Source organism: Thunnus maccoyii, chromosome 16, assembly GCF_910596095.1.
Source record: "Thunnus maccoyii chromosome 16, fThuMac1.1, whole genome shotgun sequence".
In the NCBI taxonomy this organism is placed as follows: domain Eukaryota; kingdom Metazoa; phylum Chordata; class Actinopteri; order Scombriformes; family Scombridae; genus Thunnus; species Thunnus maccoyii.
This window is the reverse complement of record NC_056548.1, coordinates 27,742,483-27,760,482: the sequence shown is the minus strand read 5'-3', so window position 1 is coordinate 27,760,482 and position 18,000 is coordinate 27,742,483. Positions and strand designations below refer to the sequence as shown.

Here is an 18,000-nt window from a genome sequence, read left to right as displayed (position 1 = left end):
GATTCCATGAATGCATAAAAAATGAAAACTATATAAGATATAAAATAAGGAATAGTATTGTTTAGAAACAGACTTTGGAAGGTCTTGTGCCCCCTCTTTAACTTAAAGTAGAACGTTTATCATTCTAACAGAAACCTGCAGTTTCTCCTTCGAATATCACAACACTGGTGAAAGTGCTTTGTGGATGGACTGAAATGACTTCAAATGTGTTCCAGGTTGTACATGAATAGTGTCAATGCAAAGCAGTTTACTCCTTTTGTATACAATCCTTGACAGCATATAATAAATATTCAGAGCTGCAAGGTATGAAAAGTGAAGCCAATGTGGAGGGTGCTGGAAGTAGTTGAATGGCCTTAAATCCCACTTCAATACTGAGCCAAATAGTCTTGGATCATCCTCAAAGCCTCCATGTAAATGTCTGTACCATAGACCTTACTCATGTGGAATGGATTAATGTCTGATCGCAGCAGGGTCTCATAGGTGTCCTGTTGGTCATGGGGAAGTGCAGGAACCTCAACAGGTGTCTGTGTGTCAGGGGAAGGAGCCGGTCCATTCCAATCGATTCCCCAAGTGGCGAAATCCATCTAATAACACAGGAACCATGATGGTTGAATTCTAATTCTTTAGCTGCTTGGAGACATATCCTACCCTTTCAAAATATTATATAAAATAGATTTTGGTGCGTCACTCTGCACTGTTAGATTATGTCTGTAGTATCACTTGCATCCAAGAAGAGTCAATATAGCATAGCTGTCATTTAAGTACATGTTTGCAATTAATATATATAATCAGCAGCTGTAATGAAACGTTTTTGGATGACAACTTTACCTCACTGGGTATCTGCTCCATATTCAAAAGCTGTCCTGCCACCCATAGCTGCTGGGGGGATTTGTTGCCCTCAGATGACATTGGATGTCTGTCCCACGTTTGGCTGAACAACTGCAGATGCCAGTTCAGCCATGCCAGCATCACATAGTGTAGGCAGCTGAGATGGACGTCCTGGTTTGGATCCAACGCTCCAATGTCCTCCAAATGTCTGAAGGCAGCATAGTAGTAATAACCAATAACTACACACCATTAGTAATGCCACAAACGTTCAATCCTTTGATTGTGGACAGACTTCGCCGTGATGAAACTCCTTCGGTCTGCATTAGGGGAGTGGGGAAGAAAAAGGAAGTCATGTTTTACAGCAATTTATTTATTATGCAGTTATGTGTGCATCTGTGGGTTACAAAGAACATTTAATCTGAAAAATATATACAGAAATGTTTATTTGACAATTACTGGCTTATGCTGCAAACAAGATAATTTTGTGAGAAATTAGACATGACCAGCACCATTGTGGTAGTTGAGGAATTGTTTGAGACAAGGATTACATAACATTGTTAACTATTTATACTTACTGTTTCACAAAAAAGAGATTATAACTGCGAAGTTACATCGATCCATGCGTAATCCTTTTTAATGTTCATAGAAATGTTCTGCAATGTGTCCAGGGTGGTATAAAGTATAGAAAGATGCTTATTATTTTGTGTGCCAGACTAAGATTTTTTTTTAACTGCAGGGCACACCGAAGGTCATGCGATAGTGGAAACTTTCATATTCTGTCGTACTTCTGGCCAACCACAAGAGGGCGTCCTCAATCAATGACAAGTCTCATAATGAACCTGGGCTTCAGGGCAAATTTTTCAATTTACTGTGACTATTCGACCTTGAGAAATGCCGCTGAAGCAATGTCTTTCTATTGATGCTTTGAATTTTCAGGGTCATCCAATATAATGAATATTCATTTAGAAACCATGATATTTGTAGTGGTTATCAGCATATGAATGTGAAAGACATAAAATTGAGGGGGTAAAAAAGCAAATGCTTACCAGGTCCACGTTCTGGATGTTCCAGCATACACCTTCCCATGAAAACATTTTCTCCTCCTTTGTCGCTGCGGACATATTGAGGCAAGCCATGACTGTGCAATGCTCCAAGGAAGCATTCAAGGACTGTTGATGCCCTGTTGTTGTTGCTGGCCCTCAGGTACATTATGTTCCGACTGAAGCCATCAATTCCCCCGTGTACGACTATTCTCCAGCTGTGAAAAGACAAACACAAAATGTTATGAAACACAATTTAAAATGAGAAAATTTTATTAGGGATATTGGATTTTTTGCCGATATCCGATATGCCAATATTTCCAACTCACTGTGGCCGATTGCCGATGCCAATACCGATATATGCACATATTTTTTTCCAGATGGCTGAGGAGACTATTATGCATGCAAGCATAGATTGTTCTAAGTATGATCAAGAAAGACAATATATGGAGGAAGAATTTAGGAAGCCTTAAAACTTGCCTTAATGAACCTGCCAAGTGGGTGGAGCAGTAGAGTTTTCATTGAGTTCATCAGACAGACAGGATTAACGTGTAGGATGTAATCTCCGGTCCGCATTCCGGAGCAGGAGGTGGAGGTAATGCACCTAATACGCTGGTTGCCAACTGCCGTTATAAACCAAAAAGATTTTTTTCCAAACAGAGTGGTACATCCTGTCAGCCGAGGTGTTTCCTATCTGTGCAGCCGAACTTTGCAGCTCCTCTGCGGACTGTTTCTCCCTGACGGTCCGGGTGCTTCCTCTGCAGGCTCCACTTCATTCAAGCTGCCCGTCAGACCCGCTGCTTCTTCCCACTTTAACCTGAATAACAAACCAGGGCTCAGTGCTCTAGTTGGATCCACATGGAGAGCCAGGGCTAACGTTAGCTGAGAGGCTAGCGGAGCGTTAGCCGCAGCATGGCCGGAGGCAAGCACCGCCAGCTAGCCTCCCAGCTAACGTTAGCCCTGGTTCTGCATGTGGATCCAACCAGAGCACTGAGCCCCGGTTTGTTATTCAAGTTAAAGTGGGAAGAAGCCAATTTTATTAACACATGTCAATTAAAATATATACATACAAAGAAAGACTGACACACACACAAACAAATACCTGTTATAAATACATGCAATTAAATAAGTAGCCACTGGCAATGTTTACTGTTTTTGTAAATACAAGCAAATAGGTCAATTTCACTTGAATATTGTATTTCCCTTATTTCTAAATGTTGAAAGTCAGTGGGTGCTGGTTTGTTACTAGTATTTTCCCAAATAACAAAATTACAACAAGGTTTAAACAAGGCTGAGTTTCAATTTTCATTATCCCTTTTCTAAACCAGATTACTTTCTTCTGTGCATTTTAGAGTTGATGTCTTAATTAATCCTTAATCCAGAAAAAATTCCATTACGACTTCATGACATGTCACAATTTCCCTGGCAACGTTTTCATGTCTGAATTTCAAAATGTTGCACTATTTCTGTTGTTGTGTAAATAACTTGCAGTGAAAATGAAGAAGCAGATTTTGAAGAGGCTATTTCAGCTTGTTCCAGCTAGCTAGAACTCTTAGATAACATACATTTGACATGCAAAATAAATGTAGATATGCAGTTTAATATGCTTTGGAGTGGAGTCGATGATAAAGTTGTCATACTGAAAAGGTCTCAACTGTTTGAGAACTGCCTCCAACCTTCCTTGCACATAAAATTGTATTGCTGACTGGACAAGTTCATCTCTGCCCTCTAGGCTTGTGATGCTGGTCAGGGCACCAAGCATGTTCAGGCTGTTGCTCGCCTCCAAAATTGCTGTGAAGGCCTCTATCACTGACTCTGCCTTTAGAATCTAAAAGTTTATGTTGACAAAAGAAAAGAGTTTCTGTTGAAGTTTACTCTCAATTTTGCTCTATTATATCCTAAACAACAAAATGTCAGAGATTGGTACCAATCTCTGTCTAAGAGACCCCAAACTGCTAAACCTTTTCCAATTGATGAAGTCATAAGTCAGTTTACATGGTTCAAAAAAGGGATTTTCTTTTTTGAGTTGGACATCAGTTTGGCTTGGGCTACATATAATAATGTCCTTAAATTGGTCCATATTTGTTGAGATATAGACAGTGAGGTAGTTCCCGCCACTATATTGAACTCATACAACTCCCAACTTAATTCAAACTTGGTCATTTATGTTTAAGACTTTGTTATGTCCCTATTTGATGTCTACAGTAAGGATATAAAGGCGAGTTGTAATCTGTTAATTGGTTATTCATTTGGTCTTTCACTGCAACATGCCAACAAAGTACTACTATTACTCTTACCAACACTACAAAATGTAATGTTAGTTATTCTGATGCTGCTGTTATTCTGTAAAAAAAATAAATCTGGCAACCAGAAAGGTGACAATGTATCTTCTTAGCTATCATATGCAAATAAAACATTCATTTGACTATCCTGAACTTTCAACTTCACAGCATTCAGCATGATTTGGGAAGATTAGACTAATTTTAATGTATACAATACACTTTATGCCAAATGTGTGTCACAGTTAATTTACGTCAAAGAAATAGATCATATGGTCCAGATTTATAACTTACCTTGTCTAGTTGTTCTCGCAGCTCTATGTCATCTACTTCGGTTATGTCCACTGGGGAGGTGGGGAGCCCTGACAGCTGTCCGAAAAGTCGTTTGGACAGCAACCCCTCCATGGACAAGGCAAACAGGTAGCATCATACTCAGCAGTCTATAGGTTCTCCTGGTTAGCCCTGTATAAGTTGCCATTACAGAGAGAGATTTATCATTAGCTTTACTGTTAATTCTTTTCATTATGGGTTAAGTATAGCTGGCTCCTGACTGTTTTACACAACAGATGCATACCCATGGCATCCAGAGCAATCCTGGGGTCCCACAAAATATTGCAAATCAAGGATGGATTGCATCAGGAGCCTTAAGAACTCACAGGTGGGGCCTCCCCAGTGGACATAACCAAAGTATATATATGTGTGTGTATATATATATATATATATATATATATATATATAACTGAGAGGAACCTGACTAAATATTTACTCAATTTGCATGTGACCATAGGTCATCAGGGGAGAGTCCAATGGCAAATTTTAATCACAATCTCCAATTGTACAGCCACAAAGACACTTTTACTAATCCAGAACTTTGTTTTTACTGTAACTGATATTAGCAATGATATTGACATATTGTTTCTGTATTGAGCAGCCCTTTTAAATATTCATCACTACATAAGCAGACAAGCATGAATACCGATCCAGATTTTTCCAAAAACAAAATAAGCCATACATGATTCTGTTACTAACAAGTACCGAGTTTCACTGCCCATTGTGATGGTTATGTGTGCAAGCACAGTGTTGTCAGAGGTGGGGGCAGGGAGACCCACGTCAGAGGTGGAGGCAGAGAGACCCATGTCAGAGGTGGAGGCAGGGACAACTGTAGAAGAGGTGGAGGCTAGGACAACCGTGGAAGAGGTGGAGGCTGGGACAACCGTGGAAGAGCTGGAGGCTGGGACAACTGTAGAGGAGGTGGAGGCAGGGACAACTGTGGAAGAAGTGGAGGCTGGGACAACTGTGGAAGAACTGGAGGCTGGCACAACTGTGGAAGAGGTGGAGGCTGGAACAACTGTGGAAGAGGTGGAGGCTGGGACAACTGTACAAGAGGTGGAAGCAGGTGCTGCAGCAGGGATTACCACAGGTGTCACATTGTCATCAGACTCCTGTACAAAATGAAAGGAAAGCAAATACACCTTACTCCTTACTTTAGCGAGATATCACTTGTCCTGGAAGAGTACGTTTGTTTTCACAGCCACTACACAAAACACTAAAGCATTTTACATCACTGACAGTCATGTACATAGATCATCCAAGCTTTGATATGGTGCAATCAATCATGACCCCACAAGTGTGTTTGTGGATAGACAGTGACAACAGGTGACTGGGGAAAAGGAAAGAGGAACACTATTCAACAAGAACTAAACCCTGCTATATAAATAGTGCATTTAAATATGTTGCAGGTTCACATGGTGTAATTATTCTTAAAACACAATACACATTGGAAGTGGAAGCTCATTATGCACTTATGTCAGAGAATGTTTTTTTAATATATAGCATAACTGCAATTACCGCCTCTCGGTCCAAACGAAGTGATCTGAAGTACTCAGCATCTTGTTCTGCAATTAAGCGACACCTTTCCTCTATGGTCTCCTGTTAAACAAGTTTAGAATGTGTACAGACCCACCAAAAAGTCAGAAAGAGAATATAATGTCATGAATCCTCTTTTAGTAACCGTAGGAGACTGTTCCCTCGAGACTGTGATTTATAAATCACACATATCCATGTCTAATGTATTATTTCTCCATTTGTCACAGCTGGTGCAAGCAGGGTAACAGGAATACAGGGGAAGGACCCAAATCCAAAATGGAGTAGGCAAGAATCCAAAGTCCAATATTCAGGCAGAAGGTCAAAAACAGGCAGGATATAGGTTTTCAGGTTACAAACAACAGATAAACAGACTGGAGGCTAGAAAGCAAAGACGTGAAGCATAGCAAGTTAACATTCTGGCAGCTTAACAGAGGAAACACAGCTTTAAATACACAGGGACTGAAACAAATTGAAAGGTGAGTGAAACGAGATACAGGTGAAACACGAGGCAATCAACAAAGGTGGGAAAACACAGGAAGTGAAAGTAACAGAACACAAGGAGAAAACATTTCAAGTCCTGGCGGGATATGACACCTATTGCTAATGGAGAATGCTCTAATCCTGCACATCACACTGTATTTAAAACTCAAGGCTCGCCTTGTTATTGTTTACAGTCCCCTGCTATTTGCTTATGTTTTCATATTGCAATTGTTTCACTTTGTATTCTGTTATACTCTGTGCAGATAATAGCATATGAGATGCCAGAACTATACCCACACCCACACACTGTAGTAATAGACACTGAGGTGCCGAGTTGGTGCTGTTGTAAACAGGCCCTTTTATGCTGTCACCAATGGAGGAAGCAAAGCATTGGTTATGCTCCTGTATTGGATTACATGTTTGTATGGGTTTGCTTATGGTTGGTCAGATTGTCAAATCATTTATCAGTATAGACTATCAATATATTTACCTATTCTTTATTGTTTACATGTAAATAAATAGCCTAGAATTAATTATATGTCATTTGTATTATATATACACATGTAATTTCAGAGCCATACGTGAGCTTTAAGCAAGTTGAGTGTTATCATTGTGTGGTTAATTTCTTACAGGACACCCTGCAGTGGGCCAGTTTCCCATAACCAGTTCCATGGTAATGTTTTTACATCAGTCATGATTGTAAACAGGATTCAGTTTTTTTAACTCACCATTTCAGCATTGTCTTGCTCTGCATCACTGCTGTCAGTTATTACCTTTTACACATTGAAATTGTCAGGCAGACAAATGGGGAGAGAAAAATCACAAGGTTTCATGTAATGCATCCTCTTGTAATTTTACACACATATGTCTCATGATTGTGTGGGCAGGGTTCAGATTTATAAGTCACCATTTCAGCATCAGCTGACTCTGCATCACTGCTGTCAGTTCTTACCTTTTACACATTGACATTGTCAGATGTCAGATTTATAATTCGAAAGGGAAAGGGTACTAGAGGGAAGAGGAACTGGTGGACAGAATGTGGGTTGGACAGGGGGGTGCTGTAAGTAGGAGTGGTGTAGAGAGGGTTGACATAGTGTCAATAGGAGGACAACTGGGAGAAGTGTGGAAGGGGATGAGGGCAGGAGGAGAGGGAGAGGGGTGGATGCAAATAGTTGTAATAGGGTGTGGGGCGGTGGGGGCAGGAGGATTGAGAGAGGGGTTGACGGGGGTGGGGTTAGGGGGAGTAGGATTTGGGTCTCGTGGTCTTTGGTCCTTCAATAGAGTAACAACGCTCTCCAATATGTTTGCCTCACAATCTAGCCCTTCACTGTGAATAAAACACACACACACACAAAAAAAAGAAAGAACACACTTAGTTTGATGGATGTCTTGGTTTTATCAGAGCAGAGCATCTTGGTTCTCACAGTCTGAGTCCTTTAGATGCTTTCATGTGTCTTTCACTGAGGAGAAGCTTCTGTCTAGACATTCTGCCATATAGCCCAGATCAGTGGAGTATTGCAGTGATGGTTGTCCTTCTGGAAGTTTCTCTCATCTCCAGACAGGATCTCTGGAGCTCAGCCAGAGTGATCATCAGGTTCTTGGTCACCTCTCTTACCAAGGCTCTTCTCCCCCAGTTGCTCAGTTTGGCCAGGCTGCCAGCTCTAGGAAGAGTCCTGGTTGTTCCAAATTTCCTTCAACTAAGATTTATGGAGACCACTGTGCTCTTGTGAATCTTCAATGCAGCAGAATGTTTTTGTAGCCTTCTAAAGATCTGTTGATCATTGTCAGCTGTGAGACTAACAGACAGGTGTGTTTCTTTAAAAATCATGTCCAATCTATTGAATTTACTACAGGTGGACACCACTCAAGGTGTAGAGACATCTAAATTTCACATGTCCTAGCAAAGGGTCTGAATACTTATATCAAAGTAATATTTCATTTTCTCCTTTTTAATTAATTTTCAAAAATTTAAAAAAATTTGTTTTCACTTTGTCATTATGGGGTATTGAGTGTAGATTGATGAGGGGAATGAATTTAAAGGATTTTAGCATAACGCTGCAATATAACAAAATGTGAAAAAAGTGAAGGGGTTTGAATACTTTCTCAATGCACTGTATATGTGTGTTTGTGTTTGCTATATTTAGCTACTGCAACATCCGTTTTGAATATTATTAAGACAAGGCTTAGATGTAACAGTTATTGTCATATTTGGATACCTACAATAACATGAGATTGACGATGGTAACCTAGACAACCGCAGTTATTGGAAAGCTCATAACAGTCAGGTGTTTCTCTATGTGGTCTCTGTTAAAAAAAACTACACTAAAGAGATTCTACTCTCATGACAGTAACTTCATTATTCTATGGTAACCAGTCGATGTAACACTCATTACAGCTGTAACTAAGAATATTTTCTATTACAGTATTTACAAAGGGCATTTCAATACAGCTTGTTTTTAGAGCAACTGGTCTTCACATACCACAAGGTGGCAAGAGGCCTGAAATATATATGAATAAAACAGAAGTTCTAATACATCAGCATAAAAATTATCTAAAGTGGGAGTGCAAGTAGCCTACTCAGTATAGTGGTACAACCATTGACTGCATATAAATATATTTATATACAGTCAATGGGTACAACACAGTAATGCTTCTGTACTGCACTGTGCAGAGGAGGATTCAGAGAGGAGTGGAAGGTGGTCAGGGCCCGTATATTAACGCAGCAGAGACCTTGTTGAGCGCCATATTGAGGGCACTGATATTGAGACACTAATCACAACAAGGTTATAATTTGAAGAGACTAAATCAGCCTAAACCTTTCGTGGAGAGACTGTTGTGAAGGAGATGACAATTTCAATGGAGTCATTGGATAAAAATGAAAATGTGGATTTACTTGGTGCGGCCCATAGAGAGCAGTATCAACACGTTCCGTTCTGTTTGCTCTTCAAACGCACAAATACGTGCTTAATTTTAAATCTCTGATGCACGCCAAAATGACACTTCTGATGTATTGAAAATGTCAGCACAAAAAATACAAAGTCTGGCAGTTAAACATATTTATCATGCATATATCTGTCAAGGTCAGCTGACAGCCAGCACTTAATATACTGCTGACCCTACATTGTGCTTCATTTAATAATTTAGCATCTTAAACTGTCAATCAATAACTACAAAGAAATTGCCTCTTGTTTCTAGCTTTCTATGACATGAAAAGCGATTAATTAAATTAATTTGCTAAGAGATTGTGGCTGTATGTCTACACAAGATTTCATAATATTTTACGCCATTGCAGTAGACAAAAAACCCATGCTAAGAAGTACATTACTTACCTCTCACTTGGAGCTGACATTGTGATGAAGGCCGAGCAGTTGTCCCCGAGTCTGTTTCTTCACTGCTATAGTGCGCGCCCAAGTAAGGAGGCGTGGCTACGGGATCGTTGGGCAATTCACCCGTCACTAAGTCCTGCTCTTTAAACGCAGGCTGACCAATCATAGTGTAGCATCGTCCATCTCCGACAAGGGTCCGATAACCAAACAGCTGAGCTCCACAGACGCTCATGCAAACAATTCAGATTTTCTTAATTTTCAGACTGTTTTTGTGGATTTCGAGCTAGTCATGGTTAAACGTTGTGCCTGGGGGAGGTGTAATAGTGATACTCCTTACCCGGAGAGGTTGGAAGGAGACATACGTTTCTTCCCCTTTCCAAAACCAAAGTCAAACCCTGAAAAGTGTAGGCTAGGATAAAGCTATGTGGACGTCCACATTCCCAGTTGAACCCCTCAAAGATCAACAAGCACAGCTATGTCTGCTCCAAGGAAAGTAATTACTTTTGCTAACCCCAAAATAAACATTGCAGCCATGTTATGTTGTTATTAGCAGATGTTAGCTGGTTAATTTAAATCATTAGTTAGCCATCCATGGCACTAGCAAGCCTAGCCAGCTAAGCTAATATGGCTAAGGTCCGGAGATAACAGCTCTGGGTCAACAGTTTGCAACGTTGGTAAAGTTAGACTAACATTAGCTTTGTTATTCGTGAACTAGCCAGCTCTCTAACGTTAAGATGTTACAGTCAAGTTCTAACAACCCAAGTGGGTACCATGATGTCTAAATTTAAGACTAAAAGCTCATTATTTGTCATTATGTTACTATATCAGCACTTTGTCAATGGGCAGCCCAGTCTCGAGTACCCAAATCTTGCTTCTGCTGTTCCTGGTGATAGAGTAAATACGGTCAGATGCCAACTATGTCCAACTAAAAGGTTAATAAGACAAATTACAACTATAGAATGACTTAATTAGCTACTACATAAATGGGCTTAATACAGAAATACCGTTAGTCTACTGCATGTATTGATGTTTTTACTAATGAAGAAATGGACAATATGAAATGGTAATACATGAATGGATCAATTTATGTGATTGAGTTATTGTTATATGTAACAAGCTTAAGCTTAAACAACTTAAATAAGACAAACATGTCAAATGTCAATTCACAAAACTAATTTTTGCAGTCAACAAAGGCGTGTCCTAGAATAGATAATGAACTACGTTAGATGAGATGAGATCTCTAGCACAACATACACAACACCCATATAAATCATTGAATTTATAACACACCACATGTCACTTTTACAGAGTCAGGTGTGATCTACAAGGCATTTCCACAGACATCACAGGCGAGACAGCAACAGGATCACTGGAGGATACCATGATGGAGGAGGGCACTATGGGCACTGAAATGGATATATGTCTTGATTATTGTGACAGTGATCTCTCTAACTGCACAGGGCTGATAGGAAGTACTCAAAAAAGAACCTGTCTAGTTTAGTTTTCATGTTTTTCCACATTTCTCCAACAAAGTGAATGCACTCACAAGTGATAGTCATTGTTACACTTAACAAAAGAGTCACACCATGGCATCCCTGTTATCCCCATCTGTCCCATAATTTGGTAGTAGTACTCATGATTACTTTTGAGATTGTAGGTACATTACTGTGTTTACGGAGGTATCGACAACCTGTGAAGCTGTATTGCTCAGGGCACTTTATTTCTAGAAGTCCATAGCTTTTGTCATCCCCACTCTGAAGGACTTTCCTGTCAGGTGATGTGCCTAAATGGGGGGAGTTGGGGTTGACGACAGAGCCACACATGTATACTTTGTTTCTAGAGACTTTTGTGCATTGGGATGCAGCAAGCGGCTCAAGCTCCAGACCTCTCTTCATTGCTTTTTTTTGCACTGTCTTCTTCTTCCTCTGCATGCTGGTGGGAAGCTGGTCAAAGTCTGCTATCCTTGAGCATATTGTCTTAAAAGAGGATAAAGTAAGACGAGGAGAACTGACACCATGCCAGATGTTGTTGCTCTGCTGTCTGGTTTCTTTCTCTAGTGCATCTGCTTCAAACTTGGAGTTCATCATGTCACTATAGCATTCCATCTGGTCTTCTGTCAGGACTTTAGAGAAGGTGCTTGGCTGCGGTGGCAAAGGGAATGCTGGGAACTTATCAGTAGGGTTAGAGAGGGATGATGTGAGCCGAGTGTTGTCCAGTAGTGGGAGCTACACACACGCACACACACAAAGAAAAAAAATGTTATTGCTATGTGTGTACATTTTTTTTACACTGAGGTCCATGAAAGCCACTCCCAATTTAGATCACCCATAAGGATGTGGACGTGACCAAGTGTTGCCAATAAGTTACTGCAAAAATACAATAAAATGTCTAACAGTATAGTATTAACGTGATCTCTACCAGTATATGTCATCTGGATGATGACAAGTAACATGGGGCCTTTGCATTTCATCCTGCTATTAAAAGCACCCGGTGGAGTTTCTGACCTTTAGTAGTGCTATTTTGCTTTGTTGTTTGTTAGTTTTGTCACTAGCACAAGGATGCACATGCAGATGGGTGACCTGATACACAGTTCTCCCTATAGATTCACATTATTCCACTGATCTACGGGTGGCTGTAATGCGCCAAGAAATGCAGCAATTCATCAGCATTGCAGGCAGGAATGAAGAAGGCTGCAAGCTACTAAACATAGAAACAATGCAGGACACAAGCTTCTATATATCAGAAGACATGGTGAGTCTCAGGTCAAGGGAAACATTGTAGTATGACCTGCAAGGCAAGGATCACATAACAGATGGAGACAGCCAAAGGCATCCACAGGCTACTTTTTTTTTTGTTAAATACTTATACTGTAAAAAAGGATAGCAGAGCTAGTGGAGCAGCAGGCAGGCGCTAGAGCTACCTCAGCTACCAGGGTCAGTCACATGACTCTCATCAAATGCCACACAAGATTGCATTCAGTGCATTAACTAATTTGCAGTTAGTACACACACTGACAGAGACCATAGTGTCTCATAGAAGGCATCTATCACAGGAGGCATAGTGTATTACTTCTCATGGAGTGATATTACTTAATGCTGTTTGAGCTACCAGTCACACTCAGTTACTTCACTGAAAAAGGGACACTTTGGGCACTTTTTTCCTGAAACAGGGCACATATGTGAGCAAAATCTCCACCCACAAACACACATCAGCATGACCAGCACATTTTTTTCTAATTTTGGTGACCACAAGTGTTGGTACAAACTAGGCATAGCCAGGCACAGCTCGGCACAACGTGGAAGAGAGGCTGAATAGATTATTAGTGGGAAAAAACAGAATCAGCAGGTAGAGTCGGGAGCGCTTCTGTAATGACCAATCACATGAGTTCTTCTCATCCCCTTTAAAAGCAGCAGGTGAAACACCTTTAAATCTCAGTGTGGTGTTGAAAGATTCATATTTTTAATGATCCAGGTATCCATGCTGTGCCAGCTGTGTGTAAAGAAAGAAGCATTTTGGAGAGGTATGTGTCATATTGCCACAAAGTCCAAGTCAGACCACAGCATTGCCACATCATAAAACATCATTAATTTTTTTTTCTTTTTTTTAACAGTGATATGTAACAGTTTTGGAAAGCACAGACAAATGATGTTGTCTTGCTGATTACTGCTGATAGGGGCAACAGGTTAGAAAACGCTCCTACATGTTGTTCTGGAGTCACATGGGCCCATTCAGGTGTTTAATTTTGAGGGACTTGTTGAGCAAATCAGACTGTGGTTCAATTGGGCAGCTCCAGGTGTGTACATACCTGTATATGTATATATATATATATATGATCAGGGCACTCCTGCAAGAGGCCTCCTCAGTGCAATTTCCCTGAATAAATAAAGGTTAAAAAAAAAAGAAAAAAGGAGAGCCTCACTGAGGCGCGTGGCTACATCAATACTTGAGTGCATGAAAGTGTATGAAGAGGCCTCTTTTAGTAAAAAGAAAAGGCTACTGCGATTCAGTCTCACATAAGGTGGCCAAGAATTCATCATGTGCCTCTGGTAAATAGAAGTCAATGGAATAAATTAATCTACAGCTGCCACCTCAATAGCTTGAGGACCTACTGATGTGAGACAATTGCCTCAGAGGTTTCTGCTGTTTCTCCTACTGGAAAAGCTGCTGGTTGCTATTAAATGCAGCCATAACTATGAAGGTCAGATCTCCCTGTTTTGATGGCAGTATCACCACCACTGTTTTCACTAGCAGGCCTTTCCCTAGTCTGTCAGATCCTGCTACTGACATTGTCTTTGTTGACATGTTCAGCCTAACTGCTCACTGCTTGCAGTCTTATCAGCAAAGATAGCTTGATACTGAGATACGAGAGTTCTGGTTACCTCCGCGCAAGCAGCTCTATTGAGGTTAAGGCTGTGTACTCTCATTGCTTCTGCAAGAGTCCTAACCATTATTCTCCTGTCTTCACAGTGAGCAAGTCATCTCTTGCCATGGCCTGTGAGAGTAAAACTGGCATCTTCTCCCATAGAACCTGAAAACTGCTGATCCAAGAGGTGTTGCTTGAATATGGTTGTGTGGAAGGAAGTTGACTTGATACTTGTGCAGAATGGAGTGAACTTTTTGAATGTTCCTCTAGCGACACAGGTAATTAGTTTCAAGTTCCATGGGGTGGTTTGAAGAATGTGACTCCACTCGGTCATCTGAATCCAGAAAAAACAAAAACATAACAATTATCCATGAACTACAGATGGTATATTCATGCAGTGAGGTATGCAAGATCAGAAATCATACCCCATACAATATAGAAATTTTGGTGCTGTCTTTATATTTTGGTCAAAATCACCTCTGAGAGTAAGTATCAAAGTGTTATATATCACTGAAAAATAGACAGCCTAGTCTGTTGATATATGGAAGACTGAAGACATTTGCTTTTTGCACAATCAAGCTTCTGTTCTCATATCACGTGATTGCACTCACTGTAAATCAGCCCCAATGGTCGTAAAGGCACTGTTCAAAGTGCCTCAGAAAGCTGAGAATCTCACGGTTCAGACAAAAAAAAAAAAGCTTGTCAATATCATGGACAGTTCCAAAGTTATTTAATGTTTTGTAGAAAAGGGTCTACACTTAGTTCCAGAGTGTTAATGTCATCAGGTTTGACATACTGGAGATGTTCTCACTTTGTAACGCCAATGATATCTCTCAGGTGTTAGGTAAGTGTCCTTGCTGTCTCTTCTTGCAGTTCAGGTAATGCCTAGGGTGTCATGTCATGTGGGGTGTCATTATCCATATCTGCAATGATTTAAGAAGAGGACAGTGAATGATGCAGTGAGACAACGTTCAGGCCTGAAGCTTGATATGCTGGCAAAGAGTAGTAATCACACAAATGTTCAGCATCAACATGTGCAAATCTTTTTTTAGAATGTTGTCAGCGGTGAAGTCCAAGATCGATGAAAAGCAGTGACTGAATCATGTCCAGGGCAAAGTGCACTTGTTTGTGACTGATGAGAATCACTGAGACACAACCATGTTCATTATGGCCCTTGACAACAACAAGCCCTTTGCTTTACTCTGTCACTTTTTAAACTACTACTGACACTGTTTCTTTTGTAAAGCCAGCTAGTCTGACAGACTCTTGGGTAAGATCATCATATTCACTAGCTGCACCAAGAATTTGAGCTGTAGGGGAAAATAACGAACTACTGCTGAGGTACACCCCAAGGAACTGGTGCCTCTATGCCAGTGTGTTACATTGGTTCAGTTTTCAGGTATAATCCTTAAAATATGAATACTTATTCTCAAAGAGTCTACAAATGAAGTAATGTCCCAAAGTGCAAAATGAAGTCACTATCGTGAAGTAAATAGTGATGCTTTGCCTTGTGTGAGTGGTTAAGGAAGATGCTGTATCTTAAATGTACACATCCTTCAGTGATTTTATTCAGGAATGTAATCTGATCATGGTGGATTTTGGGAGCAAGATACACACAGGAGATGATGGATAACAACATTAGCTCAACCATCTCCTTGAGCTATAGTCATAGTTGCCACACCTGACTATCCATCGGATGTTTTTTTCTATAACAAACCAACAAGCACCAGTTTTGTGCTGCAGAACCACCACAATTTTCCGTCTCCCTTAACCTCACACAGTTTACTGAGATCAGCATTCCCTGTGTATTTAAACTTTTCCTGTGGCACTAAGTAATTAATATAGAACATCAAGTCATTAGAGTCTATACTTTTGAATAAATTGTGACCCAAACATTAGGGGCAGGAATCTCATGATTCAATTTGATTTAGATTCTTGGTATTCAATTCAATTTAGAATTGATTCTCGATTCTAAACCGATTTTCAATCGAATGAACAGAATAGAGCACTTTGTTTAGTCTCTTACTCCAGTGTACTGTGTGCCAAACCATTCACCAATGTCCTTAGTCCACTGAAACGCAATATGAAACATAATTGGCAGTTAAGATAAATGCTCTGCAACCTTTTGATTTTAAAAAGTTAACTGCAAACATCTCACAGTCTTCTGCCTCTATGAGAATTATCATAATGGAAGTGTAATTTACTGATCAACCTCACTTGTTAAATGTCTTTTATAAAAACATAAGTTGGTGTGTTTGCTCTGGAATAAGGGGAGGGGGAGGTTGTTGGCATTAACCATTATGTCTTCAGCAATGGAGAGCAGCCTCTCTGCTGCACTGTTAGCCTTGTTGTCCAAGATGCTGAATGGGCGCAGAGTTTTTGAGGTGAAAGAGACTTTGCACCGAGTTAGTTTCTTCGCCTCAAAGTTGGTTCAAATTGTTTAAGTGCTGCAGTGTGTGTTGGTTAGATGGTCTTGTTTGTTTCTGCTGGAGATCTACCCCTATCAAACATGGAGGAAGCCCAGTGCAGATATGAAAATGTTTCAGTGAATTGAACAGTGAATCAGCTTTAGCTGTGTCTTTTCACACTAAAGCTTGACTTTTCAAGTCACCTCTTTCAATCAAGCAGTATCTACAAAAATGTGTACAGCAGCTGGAATATTCCCTGAAGCCACCTACACCGTGTGATCCAAGATTATCTGTACAGATGGAAATTAAGGCAGCTCTAAGGGCATTTCCATCACTTGTCTCAATCCCTAGTATCCTCTAAATCCTTAAGGTCTGTGATAATGCTTCAGAACACATTCTTCTGCCCAAAATTCTTGGAAGTCATTCTCCCTGCATAGCGACACCAATTGCATGGGATCAAAGGAAGAGCAATTGTGTGGCTGGACCTCACCAAGACTCATGTAAACTCACAAGATCTTATGTTTCTTTTTCCCTGAGCCAAGTGTATTCACAAGTTCAAACACATCATGGTAAAGGATGATGGACAATGAAGAGGGAATGTCTCTTAATAGAGCATTTTCTTTCTCCGAAATCATGTTAGCAGCGGTGTGACTTTTGGATTTGTTATACTTTTCTCTAACACTGCACTGTCTAAGGAGGAATTTCAGTGTCTTTTTGATGGAAATGTACTGACATAAGCGTTTCTTTCCAGCAGCATCAGCTGGGCTTAATGCAATCAAAATACTGCTTGCAAAATGTTTTTACATGTTTTATCAGATTGCAATATTCCTTCATAAATAGATAAAATAGTTTTAACTAGTTAGTGTTACTTAGATATGGGCTCAAGTATCTGGACCAAAAACACCCTCATCTTCATTTATGAGCAGTTTTTTTTTTGTACCAATGAATAAGAATACAAGACTTCTCATAAATAAGATTTACATTTTCTATAGCAATTTGCTTTCAATTTCAAATTTACATACTGTGGCTCCAAAGTGATCTCAGGCTATGTTACATTTGACAGCTCTTGGTGCACAGAGATTTGCATCTTTTATGTATTTTTTTGCACTCAAAAACACAGCTGCAACATATCTGAAAAGAAGAATACTGTGTCGTTAATCCTTGTTTTGTGTTGACCTTTTTTTTTTTCTCAAGCAAGATGTACAGTATGACACACGTTTGTACAGAAGTAGCATCTAATCTATGTGGTCTGATGCAGCGTGACCAACATGCAGTCTTAAGCGGCAATCCAGATGGAGGAGCTTTGCAGACGACGGAGGAATCGGTTTCACACCTCAACTGAAAAAACACAGAGGCATTGCTGAAAGCAGCACACTGGTGAAATGGTTTTGTGACAGCCCAAAGCATGGT

At 40.2% G+C, this 18,000-nt stretch overlaps 1 protein-coding gene and 1 long non-coding RNA gene across 2 annotated transcripts; one reads left to right on the top strand and one right to left on the bottom strand.

The window, feature by feature from the left end:
• Positions 1-227: 227 nt before the first annotated feature.
• Positions 228-10,691, bottom strand: LOC121880676. The gene is made up of 6 exons (XR_006091621.1): positions 9,823-10,691; positions 5,183-7,820; positions 4,442-4,609; positions 1,875-2,086; positions 829-1,145; positions 228-584 (listed from the first exon to the last, which is right to left on the bottom strand). It is a non-coding gene; the product is annotated as an uncharacterized LOC121880676 (long non-coding RNA).
• Positions 2,907-12,328, top strand: LOC121880675 (probable serine/threonine-protein kinase kinX). The gene is made up of 4 exons (XM_042388109.1): positions 2,907-4,567; positions 5,226-5,567; positions 7,126-7,166; positions 11,128-12,328. Exons 1-4 carry the CDS (start codon positions 4,420-4,422, stop codon positions 11,137-11,139), a joined length of 543 nt encoding a protein of 180 aa, XP_042244043.1. The 5' UTR covers positions 2,907-4,419; the 3' UTR covers positions 11,140-12,328.
• Positions 12,329-18,000: the final 5,672 nt, after the last annotated feature.